This window comes from Puma concolor, chromosome E3 (genome assembly GCF_028749965.1).
Source record: "Puma concolor isolate L17-30 chromosome E3, mPumCon1.1.hap2, whole genome shotgun sequence".
Taxonomy (NCBI): domain Eukaryota; kingdom Metazoa; phylum Chordata; class Mammalia; order Carnivora; family Felidae; genus Puma; species Puma concolor.
In genome coordinates this window covers 40,178,193-40,196,401 of record NC_141682.1, presented here as the reverse complement: position 1 = coordinate 40,196,401, position 18,209 = coordinate 40,178,193, and the positions used below count along the sequence as shown (strand labels likewise).

Genomic DNA, 18,209 nt, shown 5'->3' with positions numbered 1-18,209 from the left:
TTCATGCAAATGGATGTTATGTCACACTGGGAAACATTCCCCCTGCTTAGTGTTGCGAGACCAAAACCTGTGGGTGAAGTCGTGAATGGAGGTTGACGGGAACGTAAGGGTGGACGGAATGAGGGCCAAAGCAGGAGTAATGGGCCTGTTGGGAAGGGCGTCGTGGGAGGTGGTTGATCTCTTTTATCAGATCGTATTCTGGGGACGGGGACGGACACTGTGTCTGACGAGGGGATGTTTCCTCTACCTAATAATGCAAAGCAGAAGCCATCGAGGCGTGTGGGAACACAGAGCCAGCGCAGTGTGGAGGGGACGCGGGAGCGCGGGTGGGGACAAATTCTAGGCGCTACGCAAAAGCCTGTGAGCGCCTCCCCCACCCCAGCGACGACCCCTGGGGCTTTGGCCTGGAGAACTTCCATACGAGGGGCCCCTACTACCTTGCTCCCCGACATCAGTCGAAGCCACCCCGGGGAGGGAAGGACTCACAATGATCTGTTACGCCCGTGTTGTCCTGGCAAACGTCCGAAAAACACTCGAATGGGGATGCAGTGCCCAGAAGGGTGCCAGGGTTAAACAAGAGTGGGTTACACAGACCCCCTGCTGCCTGGGAAACGCGAGGGGACAGCTCTGAGCACGGAGCCTCTTTCCCGAGGCTGACTCCCGAAGAGCCTCGGGAGATGCTGGGTGCTGTTGTCTCTTGCTCTGTCCCCGTCGACCGCTCTCCACTGGCCAACAAGGGCCGCTTGCTCCGCGGATGGCACTTCCAAAGCGAACGGACGACATCCTGTTTGGAAGGCCGCCGCTCCGATCAAAGAAGGTCCAAACAAATCAGTTCCGTGGGCTGAACTGCGAGCCGTTTCTCCAGCTGTGAAGGAAGCCTTGAACAGTGGCCCTTCTGTTTTGGTTTCTACTGACGCATAGGCAGGAGGGCAGCGGAAGCCCGACCCACGCGGGGGCTCCGTCCTGGGGAAACCCCTGCGGGAGTCGAGGGGTGCATTAAACAAAATGGGACATGCTGGTGCCCATCAGAAGAGCCGCCTTCCAGGTGGGGAAGGTGACCGCGGTCAACAAGCAGTTACCCCCGTGCTCGCTGAAAGTGGCCGCCAGGGGCCACGAAACGGGCCGAGTCCGCACACCGTCCTCTTGTGGCCTCGAAGGCCCCAAATGCCGGTGGGAGCCATTCTGTCTGGCAGCAAGAGGCCGAGGGTACGGATGGCCGGGTGGCAGACTCCCAGTGGGAAGGTCCCCTGCATGCATGCCAGAGTCACACCGATGCTGGGAATCCTGGAGGCTACAGATGGGTCCTGCCGGGAAGGCACTGTGACTCTGGACCGGGCTCTGCTGACCCAGTGTCGGATGCAAACGCTCAGAGGGCTCAGGAGAGAGACGGGTGCACAGCCAAGTGTCATTTCTGCAGACCAAGGATCGCCGTTTACAGCCCATGATGTCCAACAAGGGGCAGAGAGCTATCCTCCTCCGAGACTAGTCTGATAGAGACTTGGAACGGGCGATGAAAACATTGGTTGTCTAAAACAGGGGGCTCTAGGGACACCCGGGCAGCTCAGCCCGTGAACGTGTCCGACTTCCGCTCAGGCCATGATCACACAGTTCTGGAGTTCGAGGCCCGCCTCGGGCTCTGCTGTCGGCACAGAGCCCCCTTCGGATCCTCTGTCCCCCTCTCTCTGTCCTCTCTGCCCCTCCCCCGCTTGTGATGTCTCTCTCAAAAATAAATAAACATTAAAGAAATAAAACAAAAGGGGGGGATATAAAGGCTGGAAGGGCCGGCTCACACACACCATGGGTAAAGGAGTGTCCTCTCTGGGTAGATTTCTCTGGTTTTCTCCTGGACCTGGGGAAGGGGGTGGGGAAGGTGCTAGTGTCCCCACAACACGTCACCTGCTGTTTTGTTTCTCCCTGGTGCAGCCGTCATAAGACCAGGTGCCTAAAACAGCAAGGGCTCCTAAACAAGAAACTGCAATTGTGTTTCACACTCGGTGTCGGAATTCCGAGGGGCCTGACGGCAGGATGCGCCTGTACCCCATCTGACGACAGTAAAGGCAGGCGCACTGCCTGTGCTAACACGAGCCCCCCGGTTCTGCACCTGTGTCACCTTGCTCACCCTACGGGGATGGCGGTGGACCCAGGGGAAGCACTTGCCAGGCCAGTACTGCTGCCTGCAGTGTAGACCAGCCTGATGTTCCTTCCAAAGGCGGAAGCGATTGGGTCTAAATGGAGAAAAGGAACACTAGCAGCCACGGGCAAAGTCATGAACACAGGAGTTAGGTCCTAAGGGAAACCTAGGATCACATGAAGGCCTCAAAAGAGCTTCAGAGCAAGATGATGTTGTCTCTTGGCTCGATCCCGCCAGACGCCAAGTGTTTGCTGAGATCACCCCAGCTTTTGCGCCCTGACAAGTGACAAAATCGAATGGAAGGCCTGCAAACCTCAGCGGCCTCACCATGAGACGTTTTCATGCGATACAATGATCGACCGGGATGATTATTAATGACTTCCTGGGACATTAGTAATGTGCCAGTTCCTGGGCTGTATTATCATTTTGCTGCAAGGGACCCCGTGGCCAGAGACCAGGGGGTGGGTGTGAAATAACAGAAGAAAATCACATATTTTGGAGGCGGTCCCTGGGTCCTGGCACAGAGCTCCTAAATCCCTTGGAATTCCCTGGGTGATAGGAGTTACTTTTGTTCCTTATTTAAAAAAAATTTAATGTTTATTTATTTACTTTTGATAGAGCACAGGTCGGAGAAGGACAGAGAGAGAGAGAGAGAGAGAGAGAGAGAGAGAGAGAGACCGAATCCAAAGCAGGCTCCAGGCTCTGAGATGTCAGTGCAGAGCCTGATGTGGGGGTCAAACTCACAAACGGAGAGATCGTGACCTGAGCAGAAGTCAGACAGTTAACCTACTGAGCCACCCACACACCCCAGGAATGCCTTTCATTCTAATAAGGAGACTCTTGGTGAGCCCCCTTGGTAGCTCCTAGACAGGCTAAAAGACCAAGCCAGGATTAGAAGCTTGGAAATTTCAACCCCATCCCCCATCATCCAGGAGTGGGAGAGGGAGTGGAGACTGAGTTATAAATTGATCGTGCCCGTGTGAAAAGTCTCCATGAAACTCCCCAAAGTATGGGCTTTGGAGCACTTCCGGGTTGGTAACGTCTCCAGGCTGGGAGGGTGGGACCCCCCAGCTCCAGAGAGCCAGAAGCTCCAGCACTCAGGACCCTCCCAGACCTCACGTGATGTACGTATCACTTCATGGCTCTTTATCTGTCTCCTTTGTCATATTTTTTACTATGTAATAAACTGGTAAGCTTGTTTCTCTGAGTTCTGTGAGCTGTTCTAGCAAATAGTTGAATTGGGGTGGAGAGGGGCTCATGGGAACCTACAATTCGTAGCCAAGGTGGCAGAAATTGTGGGTAACCTGGGGACCTGCTATTAATGGCTGGCAACCGAAGTGGGGTGGGGGGAGTCTAGAGGGATTGAGCCCTTACCCTGTGGGGTCTGGGATAACTCCAGGGAGTGTCAGAGTTGAACTGAGGGGCATCTGGGTGGCCCAGTCGGTTAAGCTAAGCGTCTGACTCTTAGTTTCAGCTGAGGTCGTGATCTCAGGCTTCGGTTCAGCTGGTGATTTGAGGCCGGAGTTGAGTCGGGCTCTGCGCTGACAGTGGGGAGCCTGCTTGGGATTCTCTCTCTCCTTCTCTCTCTGCTCCTCCCCTGCTCACTTGTCTTGTCTCTCTCTTTCAAACTAAATAAATAAACTTTAAAAAATTGAGTTGAAAGGCAGTACACTCAGCTCGTGTGCCAAATAACTGCTTGATGTGGGGAAAAACCCCACACACATCTGGTGTCAGAATTGTTGCTGGGGCGCCTGGGGGGCTCTGTGGGTTGAGCATCCAAATTCAGCTCAGGTCGTGATCTCACGGTTTGTGGGTTCGAGCCCCACATCAGGCTCTGTGCTGACAGCTCAGAGCCTGGAGCCTGCTTCGGATTCTGTTTCTCCCCCTCTCTCTGCCCCTCCCCCATTTGCACTCTGTCGCTCTTTGTCTCTCAAAAATAAATAAACATTAAAAAAAGAAGTGTTGTGAGTGCCGCAGTTTGAGAGTAAAGGAGAAACTCGGGAGGAGGAGTGCAGGGTTTTGTGGGATTTGCCACGGACTGCGTGTCCAGTCCTAATCCCCAGGACCTCAGACGGTGACAGTTTTTAGAGGCAGGGACTTTACCCAGGCGACGAAGGTAAACGGAGGCCGTCAGGGTGGCCCGTGTCCTCACAGAGGAGATGTGGGCACACAGAGGCAGCGGGGCTGCGCGGGCACAGAGGACGCGCCAGGGCCACCTGCAAGCCCAGGAGAAGGACGGAAACGGCAGGAGGAAGCCACCTGGCCGCCACCTGGGTCTCGGCCCTCCAGCCTCCGGAACTGTGTGGACAAATACATGTCCGCTGTCTCCGGCACCCGGTGTGTGGTATTTGATGAGCGCAGCCGGGATCTCACTGTTTGAGTTTGCGTCTCCAGCTCGCTAATCCTGCTCATTATTTATTTTGTCTAAAACACGTGGGGCCCGGTCGCTGCACGGCTCCAGAGACAGAGCCTTGGCCCTCGCGCGCCCCTCGCCCCTCTCGGGGAGCCCCCCCCCCCCCGCCCATTTCTCCCTGGGCTTCCCCGGGAAGGGGTGAGGCGTGGCCCTGCGGGTCCCCGAGCCTCTGCGGGATCCGCCCCTCCCCCCCGCCCCCTCCCGGGTCCTAGGCGCCCGAGCCTCCGCAAGGGCCCCGGGATCCTAAACGTCTGGCACCTGCGGCGAGGGGGGCGCGGCCCGCGGACGCCGAGACCCCCGCAGCCCGCGTGGCGGGGGGACCAGCGCCCCCGGGCGCCCGCGGAGCAGGGGCGCGTCCCAGCCCCACCCCCGCGGGGGGGCTCCGGGCAGGGCGGGAGGGGGAGGGGCGCCGCGGAGCCGCCCCTCCCCCCCACCCCCTCGGGCCCGGCCTCGGCGTGCGATGAAAGGAGAAACGAGCCGTGCCCGGGAGAGTCCCAGCGGAGCCGGCTTCTGGGAAGAGAAACTTGCGGCCGCGGCCGGGGGAGGCACGGGGGGCGCTCGGCACGGGCTCCTCGCCGCCACCCCCACCCGCGCCGCCCGCGCTCTCGGAAGCGCCCGGAGGAGGGTCTCGGGGTCCGGCTGGTCGCTGCCCGCGGGCCGTCCGAAGACTGGGCTCATCCGGTGCGACAGCCCTGCCCCGCCCGGGGGGAGGGGCCGGGCCGGCCCGGGACCCAGAGGCCGCCGCCGCGCACCCGGAGAGGCTGCACCGCCGCCCCTCCCGTCCCCTCTCCGGCCTCCCGGGACCCGCAGCGACCCCAGCCCCCCCTCCACCCCCGGGCCCTCCTCTGGACGCCTCCGGGTCCCCCGCGTCGGGCCTCCCTGGGTCCCGGCGCCCGTCCTCCCGCCCACCGCTGCCACCTCGCGCAGGGCTCCCCGGGCCTCTCCCGGCCCCCGACCCCCTGCCCCGGGTCCCCGGAGCCGCCGCGGTCGGGCCCCCCGAGCCCCGCGGACATGCTTGGGCTGCTGGCGCTGCTGCTCCTGCTGCTGCCGTCGCCCGCGCGCGCCCAGGAGCCCTCCGCGCAGGACGTGAGCCTGGGAGTGGTGAGCGCGGGGTCTGCGCGCCCCTGGGGAGTGCGGGGGGCGGGGTGAGGGCGCCTGGGTCCGGAGGAGGGGGCTGATTCCAAGTCAGAGCGCCGGGGGATGGGGTCTGGGGACCCAGATTCTCGGACCCATGAGGTTTGGGGCTGGGATTTGAAGATCTATAAAGGGCTTGGGGCGGGGAGGTGGAGACCAGGACCGATGGATCTAGGCAGAGCCCAGGGCTGGAGAGACCGGACTCTGAGAGGGACAGCAGGCAGTGGCCGGGGCTGGGACCCCTGGGCTCCGGATGCCTGGGTGGCTGGCGAGGGTGGGGCTCCCAGGATGGAGACGGGAAGGGGGAGTCTCTGGCACTCTTCCCCCTTCACCTGTTCCTTCCTGCGGCCTAGGACTGGCTGACCCGCTACGGCTACCTGCCGCCACCCCACCCTGCCCAAGCACAGCTGCAGAGCCCTGCGAAGCTGAGGGATGCTATCAAGGTCATGCAGAGGTTTGCCGGGCTGCCTGAGACAGGCCTCCTGGGTAGGTAGACACCCCCCCCCCGCCCCCGCCCTGCCCCTGCACCCAGCGGTTTCTAAACCTCCCCACACACCTGAATCCCGGGAGCTATGAAAATGCTGATTCCCCGGGACCAACCCAGGAGGTTCTCAGGCATTTCTTTTTAGTAAATAGTTACTAAGAGTCTCTAATGTGTAAGGCCGTTTCTGGCTCTACTGGTACAGTGATGGACAAAGCAGAAAAGGTCCCTGCTCTCATCCCTCTAGAGAAGAGAGACAGACGGATCAAGACTCGAAATAGGCCAGGTCATTTCAGATGGTGATTCGTGTTTTGAAGAGAATAAAATGCTGGTCAGGGAACATCCCTCTGAAAGGGGTCATGAGTTGAAGGGAGCTCATATGAGACAAAGAACCCAGGGGACACAAATAAGAGGCGCCAGCCATGGGAAGATGGAGAAGAGTCCCAGGCAAGTGCAAAGGCCCAGTGGTAGCCACAAGGTGTTGTGCCTGTAATGAGAGGAGGATTGAAAAGCTAAGCAAGAGCCTGACTGGGGGATGAGGGGGGGTGTGATGCTTGAAAGAAGTTTGGGTTTGATTACAAGCATGATAAGCAACCACCAGAGGATTTGAAGGAGGGAGACAACTGGACTGAATTTACAGTTGTAAGCTTCCTCTGGTTGCTGATGGAGAATGGAGACCAGGAAGGAGGGAGCTGAATTCAAGGTGCATGTTTTGGAGGTAGAGCTGAGAGGCTCGTCTCTTGGGTAAAATGGGGAAGAAGGGAACCGAGGGCGCGCTGGCCGGCCACAGGAGGAGATAGGACCTCTCGGTGCCCTGTTCCCCGCCGAGTAGTGTCTGGATCTGTACGTGCTCGATTGCCCTTTGTCACCTGACCAGTGGTCAGCTTTGACCTTCACTTGAAGACGAGGGGACAGCTGGGAAGGGAGCCGAGCTAGGACAGGGGATTCCAGGCAGGTCTAACCTGGGAGACCAGAGACCCAGCCCGCCTGGGTCTCTGATGCGGTGAGGCCTGGGGACCTATGGTGTCAGATGTGTCAACCGCCTAGGGGGCTCCAGCCTCAGACGAGTCCACACGGCACCCCATGGCTCCTTTCTGCCACATCCGATCACCAGGGCTCAGGGAAGCAGGAAGCCCAGACCCCAGATCCGAGCACCGCATGGAGGCAGCAGTCCGTCCAGGGCCCGGTGAAGGCTGGGGTGCTGTCCTGAAGAGCTGTGTTGTCCTTTGGGACGAGCTGGCTTCCGGAACTGGGCAGCCTGCGTGCAAATCCAAGCGGCGGCGGGGCCCTCTTGGGCCTGCGGTTCAGCCTCTCTGAGCCTGTTGGTCCATGGAGAAGCGGCTGGGTCCGTGACTAGCAGCCGTTTGTCCTCCTGCTGATCCCCTTGCCCCGCAACCCCTCCCACAGACCCGGTGACCATGGCCACCATGCACAGGCCCCGCTGCTCCCTGCCTGATGTGCTGGGGGCGGCAGAGCTGGTGAGACGTCGTCGCCGTCGCCGGCGCTATGCCCTGAGCGGCAGCGTGTGGAAGAAGCGAACGCTGACGTGGAGGTAGGAGACGGTGTCCTCCCCACCCTGGCCCGCCGCCTGCCGGGCCCAGCCTCCAAGGGCTGCCTTCTGTCTCCCCAGGGTGCACTCCTTCCCCCAGAGCTCGGCACTGAGCCAGGAGATGGTGAGGACCCTCCTGCACCACGCCTTGACCACCTGGGGCGTCGAGTCAGGCCTCAAATTCCAGGAGGTGGGCTTTCAGAGCCCAACGGAGCCCGACATCGTCATCGACTTTGCCCGGGCGTACCACCAGGACAGTTACCCCTTCGACGGGCAGGGAGGGACCCTAGCCCACGCCTTCTTCCCCGGGGAACACTCCATCTCTGGGGACACGCACTTCGACGACGAGGAGATCTGGACTTATGGGTCAAAAGGTACGACCTTCCGAGACGTCCTCTCCCCGAGTCTGTCTGTCCCTATGAAATCACACGTATCGATGGACGCTGTGTCCGTTGGGTTTCTCTAGAGCGACAGAACCAGTAAGGATGCTTGTGTGTGCGCGCGCGTGTGTGTAAGTGATTTATTTTAAACAACTGGCTCGTAGGATGGGGGAGGCTGGCGAGCCTAAATCTGTAGGGCAGTCCTGCAGGCTGGAAATTCAAGTGAGAGTTGATGTGGCAATCCTGAGTCCGATGTCTGCAGGCCAGGCCGGCTCGCCTGAAACCCAGGCAGGCTTTCTGTGTTGCAGTCTGGAGGCAGAATTCCTTTCTCCCCCTGGGAAGCCTCAGGTTTGCTCTTAAGGCCTTCAACTGATCAGACCAGGCCCGCGCACCATGGAACACTGTCTACTTTACTTGTAGTCAACGGATCGTAGATGCAGAGCCCATGTACACCATACCCCAAACAGCCACACCTGGCCTGGTGCTCGGCTCAACAACTGGGCGCCACAGGCTGGCTCAGCGGACACACAAAATCGCCCATCATAGAGGCCTCTTGGGTGTCCAGCGCCAAGCTGGAGCTGAGGACCGAGAGATGGGAAAGCAGCCGTGCGCAGCACCTGAGTCAGAAGGGTAACCGGCAGTTGCTACACACGGTGATGCGGCTGCGGAAAATCATAGCAGAGGAAGTCCCGGAGGACCACGGCCTCGAGCGGAGGCCCGCCCAGAACCTTTGACGGACGGGGCTTCCTAGAAGGGGTGACTTTGTTTATTCCACACATGTGTACCGCGTGCCGACTAGCCCACCAGGTCCCGCTGTCCCCGAGTGCGTGGGGGTGCGGGGTGGGCGCAGAGGACAAAGCGCAAGCCACTGAGCTGGCTGACACAGGGTAGTCAGGGCTAGTGGCACAGGGGTGGGGGGGGAGGGCTGTTTAGTCGGATGGGCAGGGACTGGGATCCCACTGGATCCTGGCGGCAGAGGGGACGGACAGGAAGGGGTCTTGTTCATGGCCGTGGGAGGTGCCGCAGGAGGAAGAGCCGGCCCTTGGAGGGCAGGGTGACTTCACCTTGGCCTCGGGTTTGCACTGCTTGTGGGCCCTTCCGTGCAGGCGGTGCATTAGCGGTTGAGTGTCTTGCTTTAGAACTTGGACTTCTCTGGCTTAGGTCACGTTCCCCAGAAGTGGAGCTCGAGTTGAAAAGTCTTGTGCAAGCAGTTTCGCAGGGTATGTTCTCAGGGGAAAGGGAAGCAAGAGAGGGCTGGGGAAAGAGGCTTAGCCAGGACGTGGTCTCAGCTGAGAGGAGCCTGAGCTCAGGAGCATGAATAGCTCACAGGGTCGGTCCTGCCTGGGGGCTAGGGTTCCAGCTCTTCCAGTCTTAGCAATCCACCATTGGCTGCGAGCTTCCTGTGGCCTGGAGGCTGGCCAGAAGGAAGAGCCATCTTCTGGGGAGGGGGGCAGCCAGAGGATGGGCGCACAGGCTCTGTAGGGTTTGGGCGAGGTGCCCACAGCATGCACAGACCTGAGGCTGTGTCACGCAGCATTTAAGCATGCCGGCTTGAAGTGGAACTCAGGTGAGGGCTCCTCTGCTTGCCACACATGTAAGTTTCTTGACCTCGATGTGCTCAGTTTCCTCGTCTGAGAAATGGGAGTTACAACAGTACCTGCTGGCAGGGTGGGCTTGCAGATCTAATAAGTAATTGACCTACGGCTGTCAGCACAGGGCCGGCCGGAAGTAACGCTCTGTTCATTGCCAGCTGCTATGAGCTGGGCCTCATGGCAGATTAGAGTCAGTGGCACTCGGGGGGTGGCTAAGGCTCCAGGAGGAAAGTGTAGAACGTGAGGGTCAAGTATGGAGCTGTGGAGAGCCCCACAGTTAAGGGGAGGGTAGCGGGGGGGCGGATCAAAGGCAATGGAGAAAGAACGGGCCCACAGGTGACCAAGAACTAGAGCAAAGAAGGAAGTGGTCAGCAGTGGGCAGGGCAGCAGGCCAGTCCAGTAAGTTACATGGGCCTAGATCTGATCGTCTGGGGACAAAGGGACCTCGGTTGCCTGCAGCCTTGGCAGGTGGGGGAGGAGTCCCGACCACAGTGAAGTCAGACATGAGAGGGGTTGAGGAAGTGAACTCTGAGTTTACACCACTGACCACAGAACTTGCTAGGGAAGGAGAGGGGTGTGGATGGGGGCAGATACAGATACGGAGAGGTACTGAGGTGATTTAGGATGAGGGTCTTGAGCACTTAGTGATGCTGGATGAGCCAACAGAAAGAAAGAGGTGTGGGATGGATGGATGGACGGATGGATGGACGGATGGATGGACACATGGATGGATGGATGGATGGATAGATGGACAGATAGATGGATGGATGGACAGATGGATGGATGGATGGATGGACAGATGGATGGACACATGGATGGACGGATGGATAGATGAATGGATGGATGAATGGATGGATGAATAGATGGATGGGATGGATGGATAGACAGGTGGATGGATGGACAGATGGATGGATGGATGGATGGATGGATGGATGGATGGATGGACAGATAGACGGATGGATGGACAGATGGATGGATGGATGGATGGATGGATAGATGGACAGATGGACGGATGGGATGGATGGATGGATGGATGGATGGATGGATGGATGGATGGACACATGGATGGATGGATGGATAGATGAATGGATGGATGAATGGATAGATGGATGGGATGGATGGATGGATGGACAGGTGGATGGATGGACAGATGGACAGATGGATGGATGGACGGATGGGATGGATGGATGGATGGATGGACAGATGGATGAATGGATGCATGCATGGACGGGCGGATGGATGGATGGATGGATGGATGGATGGATGGATGGACGGATGGACAGATGGATGGATGAATGGACAGATGGATAGATGCATGCATGCATGGACGGATGGGCGGATGGATGGATGGATGGATGAATGGACGGACGGATGGATGGATGGATGGAAGGATGGATGGACAGACATACACAGGGATGCAGGGATGGATGGATGGGTTCTTGTCCTACAGGAGGTGAGCGAAGCAGGGGCCTCACATAGGGCAGGGCAGGAGATAGGAGGTGAGCACGGGGGAGATACAGCTATCTGCCTGGGTGCACAGGAAGTTACAGATTACATCGGCCGGCGTGTCTTGATGAAATAGGAAACACATCTGACCTACTTGTCCTCTCTTAAGAGTTAAGGCTGGAGCTGGGGAGCAGCTTGAGGGGCTGTGGGCTTGGAATTGAGGCTAGTGGAGAGCTCAAACGATCTGCCTGGTGAGGTCTAGAGCAGGACTGGGAGGAGGTATCGATGACCCTCGGAGAGCGGCCACCGGGAGTCTTGTGGACTAGGGCTGAGGCTGCGGTTGTGCAATTCCCCCAGCTGCATGGGAGGGGGGTGGTGAAGGGTGCAATGATGGGTGTGGCCAAAGGGGGAGGCGAAGCAGGGAAGGAGGGGGAAAGAGATCCACTTGTCATAAACACCCAACTTCCTCCAGTTTCTCAGAAAAGGGACTCAGTGCAGTAAGAAAACCCACAGTCCACACGGAGACCTGTCAGTATGGATGCATTTGGACCAAGGTCAGGTGAAATCGCTGCTGAAAGGCACTAATTGGCCGTACTGTCATTTAACCTGACCGCCCCGTGCCTCAGTTTCCCACCCGTAAAATGAGGCTGGAAGGAAGAGGTTTACGAGACGTAAATGACGGCCCGTGTCACCCCTCGCTCACCCCTTCACGCTCACATTCTCGTCCAGTAGCCTTGAGGGGCTGAGAGAAATTTGCTTTCCGACTCACCGGGTCACTTCCGCCTTCAACACCGCTGACCCTGGTTAGGGATTTCCACGCGGCACATCAACATCTGGGCAGCTGCTCGCCTCTCTTGCTGTCTCGCTCCCTCGGCCTCTCGGGGCTGGAGGAGGAGCCGGCGGGCAGCCGCTGGGTCGATGAGGAGCTGGGGTTCGGCCAGCAGCTGGCAGTGGACACAGGCTCGCTCCTGGCGCCCAGGCTGGGTCCCCGAGGACGAGGCTGTGGTCAGAGAGGGTGGGAACGAGGCTGGCCGCCAGGGCCGAGAGAGCCTGCCTGAGGAGCCGTCTGAAGCTGGGGAGGGGGGAGGCTCCCGGAAAGGTGGATGGGGGTGTGGGCACTAGAGGGGCGTGCATGGGAGGAGGGAGTGGAGCACCATGAGCGTGGGAGAGGGACGAACGTCTTGGGAACCCCGGGCCAAGGAGACTGAGCGACATTCCTTGTGGGTGGGGGCGTGTGGCCCCAGACGGCAGCCCGAAAGAGGGAGACTCCAAGGCTGGGGCTTCCTCCGGAGACCCGTGTGCACCCCCAGGTTCCCGCTTTCCCCAGAGTGTTTCCGAGTGCACGGGCTTCCTTTCCTGGGGGCCAGGACTACGGCAGGAAGGCCACCCCTTCCTCTGTCCAGTCCATCTCCTCCTGCCCCTTCCCTGACCCGTTCTGCGGGTCTCCGGTCCTGTCCCCAAGTGTCCAGAACTGCCAGACCAGGCTACTAGAAAAAAACCTCCTGAGTAAGTGAACGCACCTAGGAAGGACGGTGACTCGGGGAGGGGTCTGGGTGTGGCCGTGTCTGGAGGGTCTCCCGCTGTCCAGCTGTCCCTCTGCCAGCAGGCCCCCCTCCGGGGGCTTCCTGGCCGCCTTCTTTTCTGGCGTGGGGGGAAGGGTAGAGCTCGAGCCCAGTCTCCCTCCTTCCCCAGATGGTGAGGGGACGGACCTGTTTGCTGTGGCTGTTCATGAGTTTGGCCACGCCTTGGGCCTGGGCCACTCCTCGGCACCGGACTCAATCATGAGGCCCTTTTACCAGGGCCCGGTGGGCGACCCCCACAAGTACCGCCTATCCCAGGACGACCGGGAAGGCCTACAGCAGCTCTATGGTACAGGGGCTGGGGACCGGGGACGGTGGCTTGCCCTGTGGCCTCATCAGCAGAGTCGGGGGACTCATGCCTCTCTGGCTCTCTCTCCACAGGGAAGGTGCCCCAGACACCTTACGATAAGCCCACAAGGAAACCCTTGGCTCCTCCTCCCCCACCCCCTGCCCTGCCCCCAGACAGGTGAGTGAGGGGGGTGACCTCCCTACCTCGGCGTGGTTCTTGGTGAGGTGGGCTTGGTAAGAGTCCCTACCTCCCGGGGCTCTTCTCAAGGGTAAGTGAAGACACTAGGAGCCCTGACTCCTCTCTACTCACCTCTCCTTTCCATTGTAGCCCCTCTCTCCCCACCCCTGACCGATGCGAAGGCAATTTTGATGCTATCGCTAACATCCGTGGTGAAACCTTTTTCTTCAAAGGTGAGTCATCTTAGATCTCCCCTGACGCAATGTAGTTGGCGACCTACCCCCTTAGGATGACCCACCAGTCCTGTGGGGTTTCCCAGGACTCGGGACTCTCAGTGCTGACAAAAAAAAAAAAAAAAAAAAAAAAGGAAAGCCCAGGGGGTGCCTGGGTGGCTCAGCCTGTTCCTTTAAGTGTCTGACTCTCGGTTTGGGCTCAGGCCACGATCTCATGGTTGGTGAGTTCAAGCCCCACATGGGACTCTGTGCCGCTGGTTGGGAGCCTGGAGCCAGCCTACTTAGGATCCTCTCTCTGTCTCCTCTCTTCTTCCCTTCCCAGCTTGCTCTCTCTCTGTCTCTCTGTCTCTCTGTCTAAAATAAATAAATAAACTTAAAAAAAAAAAAAGAACTTAAAAAAAAAGAAAAGTCCTGGGAGAGCTGGTCACTCCAGAGCCCCTGCACCCGTGAAATCCCGATGGACTTCCTCGCCCAGCCGCCAGAGGGAGTCCCAGCACCCACTCTGAGCGAGAAGACTTTTTTTTTTTTTTTTTTTTTTAAATAAAGGAGCGCTTCTTCTTCTTCTTCTTCTTCTTTTTTTTAATGTTTATTTATTTTTGAGAAAGCGAGGGAGCGAGCAGGGGAGACACAGAATCCGAAGCAGGCGCCTCGGTGAGAGCGTAGAGCCCGCCTCGATCCCGCGAGCCCTGAGATCATGACCTGAGTCCCCCAGGCACCCTCTGGAGGGAGAAGACTCTGGTCATCTCGGGCCCCCCTGGCCACCCCTCCCGCCCCCCCACAGGCCCCTGGTTCTGGCGCGTTCAACCCTCGGGACAGCTGGTGTCGCCCCGGCCCGCCAGGCTCCACCGCTTCTGGGAGGGGCTGCCCGCCGGGGTGAAGGTCATCCAGGCCGCCTACGCCCGGCCCCGGGACGGCGGCATCCTCCTCTTCAGCGGTGAGCGGGCGCCGGGGCGCTGGCGGGGTGGCGCCGGGAGCGGGGTGGGGGGCGCCCCTGCTCACCTGCCGTCCCCCGCGCCCCCCAGGCCCCCAGTTCTGGGTGTTCCAGGAGCGGCAGCTAGAGGGCGCCCCGCGGCCGCTCACGGAGCTGGGGCTGCCGGCCGGAGAGCAGGTGGACGCCGTGTTCTCGTGGCCGCTCAACGGGAAGACCTACCTGATCCGGGGCGGGCGCTACTGGCGGTACGACGAGGCGGCCGCGCGCCCGGACCCCGGCTACCCCCGCGACCTGAGTCTTTGGGAAGGGGCGCCTCCCGCCCCCGACGATGTCACCGTCAGCAACGCAGGTGGGAGAGGGCGCGCGGAGGGGCTGGGGGTCCCGGGGACGGGGAGAGGGGACCTCCTGGGGGTTTCGGGGAGCCCTCAGGAGGGACGCGGCGCGGCGGGAGGGGCAGTCTGGACCGGCCCCCGAAGTGTCTCCTCCCTGCCCCGCAGGTGACACCTACTTCTTCAAGGGCGCCTACTACTGGCGCTTTCCCAAGGGCAGCGTCAAGGCGGAGTCCGACTCCCCCCAACCCATGGGCCCCAAGTGGCTGGACTGCCCGGCCCCCAGCGCCGACCCACGCGCCCCCAGGCCCCCCAAAACCACCCGGGAGCCCGGAGCCTGCAATTGTCAGTGCGAGATCAATCAGGCCTCAGGGCGGCCGTCGCTGTCCTTCCTGCTGTCCCTTCTACCCCCGCTGGTGGGGGGCGTCGCCTCCAGCTGAGGGGGACGGTCCCGGGGCGGGGCTCATGCGGCTGGAGCTTCGCCCTGGGGACGCGGACAAATGGCTAGCCCTTAGACTGGACGGGCCATGTGCTCACCCTCGCCGTTCCAGCACCCCCCCTCTCACCCTCCCCCCCCCAACCCCAGCCCCACCCCCACCCCCACCGTTGTCCTGGCTGCGCCACGCGCTGCCGCTACAGGAAGCTCTTTTTCCCCCGGAAGAGCTGGTGCTTCTCAGCAGCCTGTGACTATAGCCCTGGCCCCACCTGGCAACAGCGGTTCCTCATAGCGGCTCCTGGCTGTTTGGGGCTTTAGAGGACTGGACTGATTGGGGCAACTGAACCCCAGCCCCTCTCTCCACCTGCTGCTCCGAATTTCCCAGAAGAGTCCCACTGTCCTGCTTCTGCAACGTCCCAGGCAATGCCACGTGGATAGGGACCCCAGATCCAGCCCTCAAGTTACCCCTGAGCACGAGTGTCCCATATCCTGGGTGACATCAGTGCCCCATGTCCTGGGTGACATCAGTGGCCACCCAGACGACCCTCCACAACCGAGGCCCCTGTGGACCTCCTTTCTGGTCACCATCTTGGACCCAGAACAGTCCCGGTTCAACAGAACACCCTCCAATCCCTAAAAATCCACTCAGTCCCTCCACACTGGAGTGTGTACCGCTTCCCTCAGGGAGAACTCTTGGGTTCTCTGCGGCTCAGTGCTGTGAAGACGGTGGACTGAGTTCCCTTTCCATCCAGGGGCCACTGCTTCCTCAGCACCCCTGGGTGATGAGTGGGAGGACCACCTCATTCACCTCCCACTCCTCCCCGAATTCAGGACCTACATCAGTGCCTCTGGAACTGCACTTCTGGAATCTTCCACATCAGAATCACCTAGGGAACTTAAAAATGCGGATCCCATGCCCTCACCCTGAATCACTTGGGGGCTGGGGCCAGGAGTCTGCACTCGAGTAAGCTTGGGGGGGCAGCCCTGATGGGCGAGGGGGCCGGGACAACAGCTGTCATCTCTGTCTTGTGGTTTTTCTGTGTCTCTGAAGTGTTCTCCCTCCCAGGGACCAACCTGAGCACATTCTCTGCAGAATCAGGTTGATGGCCATGCTCGAGTAGGATCTATCCCCTTTGGGTGGAGCCGCTTAGGGGCCACTTCCTGGGTTGCCATCCGCCCACAGTGCTGCCTGGGGCTGAGGCTGCGGGCTGCTGTCCCAGCGTGCAGGGCCCTCGGTCAGGACAAGCTGACCAGTCAGAGGGCAACAGCCAGGTGTCTTCAGCCAACCCGTGACCTGGGAATTCCAAGCCACCAGAAAACCCGAAACCCGGGCCTCTGTCAGGATCCTTTCAAAATATATGGAGGAGGAAACTTATATTTTAAAAGCTTATGAGCCCCACACAGGAGGACAATGAAAGTGACCCGAGAGAAAGCCCTTCATTTCTCCTGAGCACAGATGGATCCGGGGTGAGTTTGGTGGCAGGAGCTTGACAGACCTGAATTGCTCTGTCTTGTAGAAGAACTTGGGATTCAGAGTTGACAGGCAGTGGGGTGACAGACGGAAAGAGAATGAGTGGGAGGAGGGAACAGAGAGAAACTCAAAAGTCGGCTAGGGGACCTCAGAGGAGGGGCATCCAATGTGAAATCTGGGGCTTCTTTTAGTGCTACACGGAGACTTCTTCTCCAGCCTTTAAAAATATATTAAGGGTACCTGGCTGGCTCAGTCAGAACAGCATGTGACTCTTGATCTCAGGGTTGTGGGTTTGGGTTTGAACCCCACCTTGGGCACGGAGCCGACTTTAAAACAAAACACTTTGTCTGCGGCACCTGGCTGGTTCCGTTGGTGGAGCCTGAGGGTCTTGATCTCAGGGTTGTGAGTTCCAGCCCCACAATGAGTGTAGATATTACTTAGAAGTAAATCTTAGGGGGAAAAATACACACACACACACACACACACACACACACACACACACACACACACACATATTCTTAAGTATACTACAGAAAAATGCCAGGTCAAATTGATCACTTTTATCATTAAAATGGTCCCATAATCAAAATGTAAAATATTTGTGCTTCAAAGGACACCATTAAAAAAATGAAAAGACCACCCACAAAACGGGAGAAAATATTTGCAAAGGACATATCTGATGAGAGGCTCGTATCCAGAATATATAAAATACTCTGACAGCTTAATAAGCAGAAGGTAAATGACCCAATTTAAAAACGGGCAAAGGATCAGAATGCACATCCCTCCAAGGACAACGTACAAGTGGCCGACAAGCCCACGAAAAGATGCTCGACGTCACTAGTCATAAGGGGAATGAAAATCAAAACCACACGGGGATACTGTTTCACACCCGCCAGGGCGGCTAGAATCAAAAACATCATAGTCGGCGTGGGCGAGGATGTGGAGAAACGGACCATCACGCCCTGCCGCTGGGGATAGGAAAGGGCGCAGTAACTTTGGAAAATCGTCTGGTGGTTCCTCAAAAAGTGGAAAACCTAGTCAGTTACCATAGGAGCCAACAATTCCCCTCCTAGGCGTGAACCCAAGAGACCTAAAAACAGACATCCGCACAGAAACTTGTACACGGGCGTCCACAGCAGCGTGATTCGTAAGAGCCAAAAGGCGGAAACAACCCGAATGTCCATGGACAGACGCGCGGATACGGGAAGTGGCACGTTCATACAGCGGAGCGTTCATTAGCCCTCGAAAGGACTGAAGCGCGGGTTCGCGCTACAACCCCGAGGAATTGAAAGCCCCGTGCTAAGTGCAAAAGACGGCCACAAAAGGTCACGGCGTGACCATCTCTATGTGATTCCGTGTATATGAAACATCCAGACCAGGGAACTCCAGAGACAGTAGATGCGTGGCTGTCTGGGCGGGGCTTTGGGATGGGGGGGTGGGTGCTGGCTCGCCTTTCTGAGGCGACGAAAATGTTCTGAAATTGGCTGTGACGGGTGCACGGTTCTGTGCGTTGAATTATACGCTTCAGTGGGGGAGTTGCGTGTGAGTTGTTTCTCGCCAAAGCTGTATAGAAAATGGTGCAGCCTGCCGAGACGCAAAATGCTTGCAGACAGTGGTCTGCGAGACCGTCACGGAGG

The 18,209-nt window shown here is 58.8% G+C and overlaps 1 protein-coding gene across 3 annotated transcripts; it reads left to right on the top strand.

Moving 5' to 3' along the window:
- Positions 1-5,015: 5,015 nt before the first annotated feature.
- MMP25 (matrix metallopeptidase 25) lies at positions 5,016-18,107 on the top strand. 3 transcript variants are annotated; one of them, XR_015245285.1, is made up of 11 exons: positions 5,016-5,645; positions 6,032-6,164; positions 7,567-7,711; positions 7,790-8,082; positions 12,819-12,995; positions 13,088-13,172; positions 13,323-13,405; positions 14,187-14,339; positions 14,428-14,685; positions 14,834-16,568; positions 17,646-18,107. XR_015245285.1 is itself a non-coding variant. In XM_086691427.1 (10 exons), the coding sequence occupies exons 1-10, from the start codon at positions 5,556-5,558 to the stop codon at positions 15,103-15,105; spliced, it is 1,689 nt and encodes a 562-aa protein (XP_086547553.1). In that variant the 5' UTR covers positions 5,016-5,555; the 3' UTR covers positions 15,106-18,107. The 3 variants fall into 3 exon arrangements, 1 of the variants encoding a protein (XP_086547553.1); XR_015245284.1 differs by having other exon boundaries at positions 17,185-18,107; XM_086691427.1 differs by having other exon boundaries at positions 14,834-18,107.
- Positions 18,108-18,209: the final 102 nt, after the last annotated feature.

What these genes read in the sequence shown, in the direction of transcription:
- MMP25 (XM_086691427.1), top strand. Translation starts at nt 5,556, where the DNA reads ATGCTTGGGCTGCTGGCGCTGCTGCTCCTGCTGCTGCCGTCGCCCGCG. An exon ending in AGGACGTGAGCCTGGGAGTG is followed by an intron (nt 5,646 to 6,031) that starts GTGAGCGCGGGG and finishes CCTGCGGCCTAG; the next exon opens with GACTGGCTGACCCGCTACGG. An exon ending in TGTCACCGTCAGCAACGCAG is followed by an intron (nt 14,686 to 14,833) that starts GTGGGAGAGGGC and finishes CCTGCCCCGCAG; the next exon opens with GTGACACCTACTTCTTCAAG.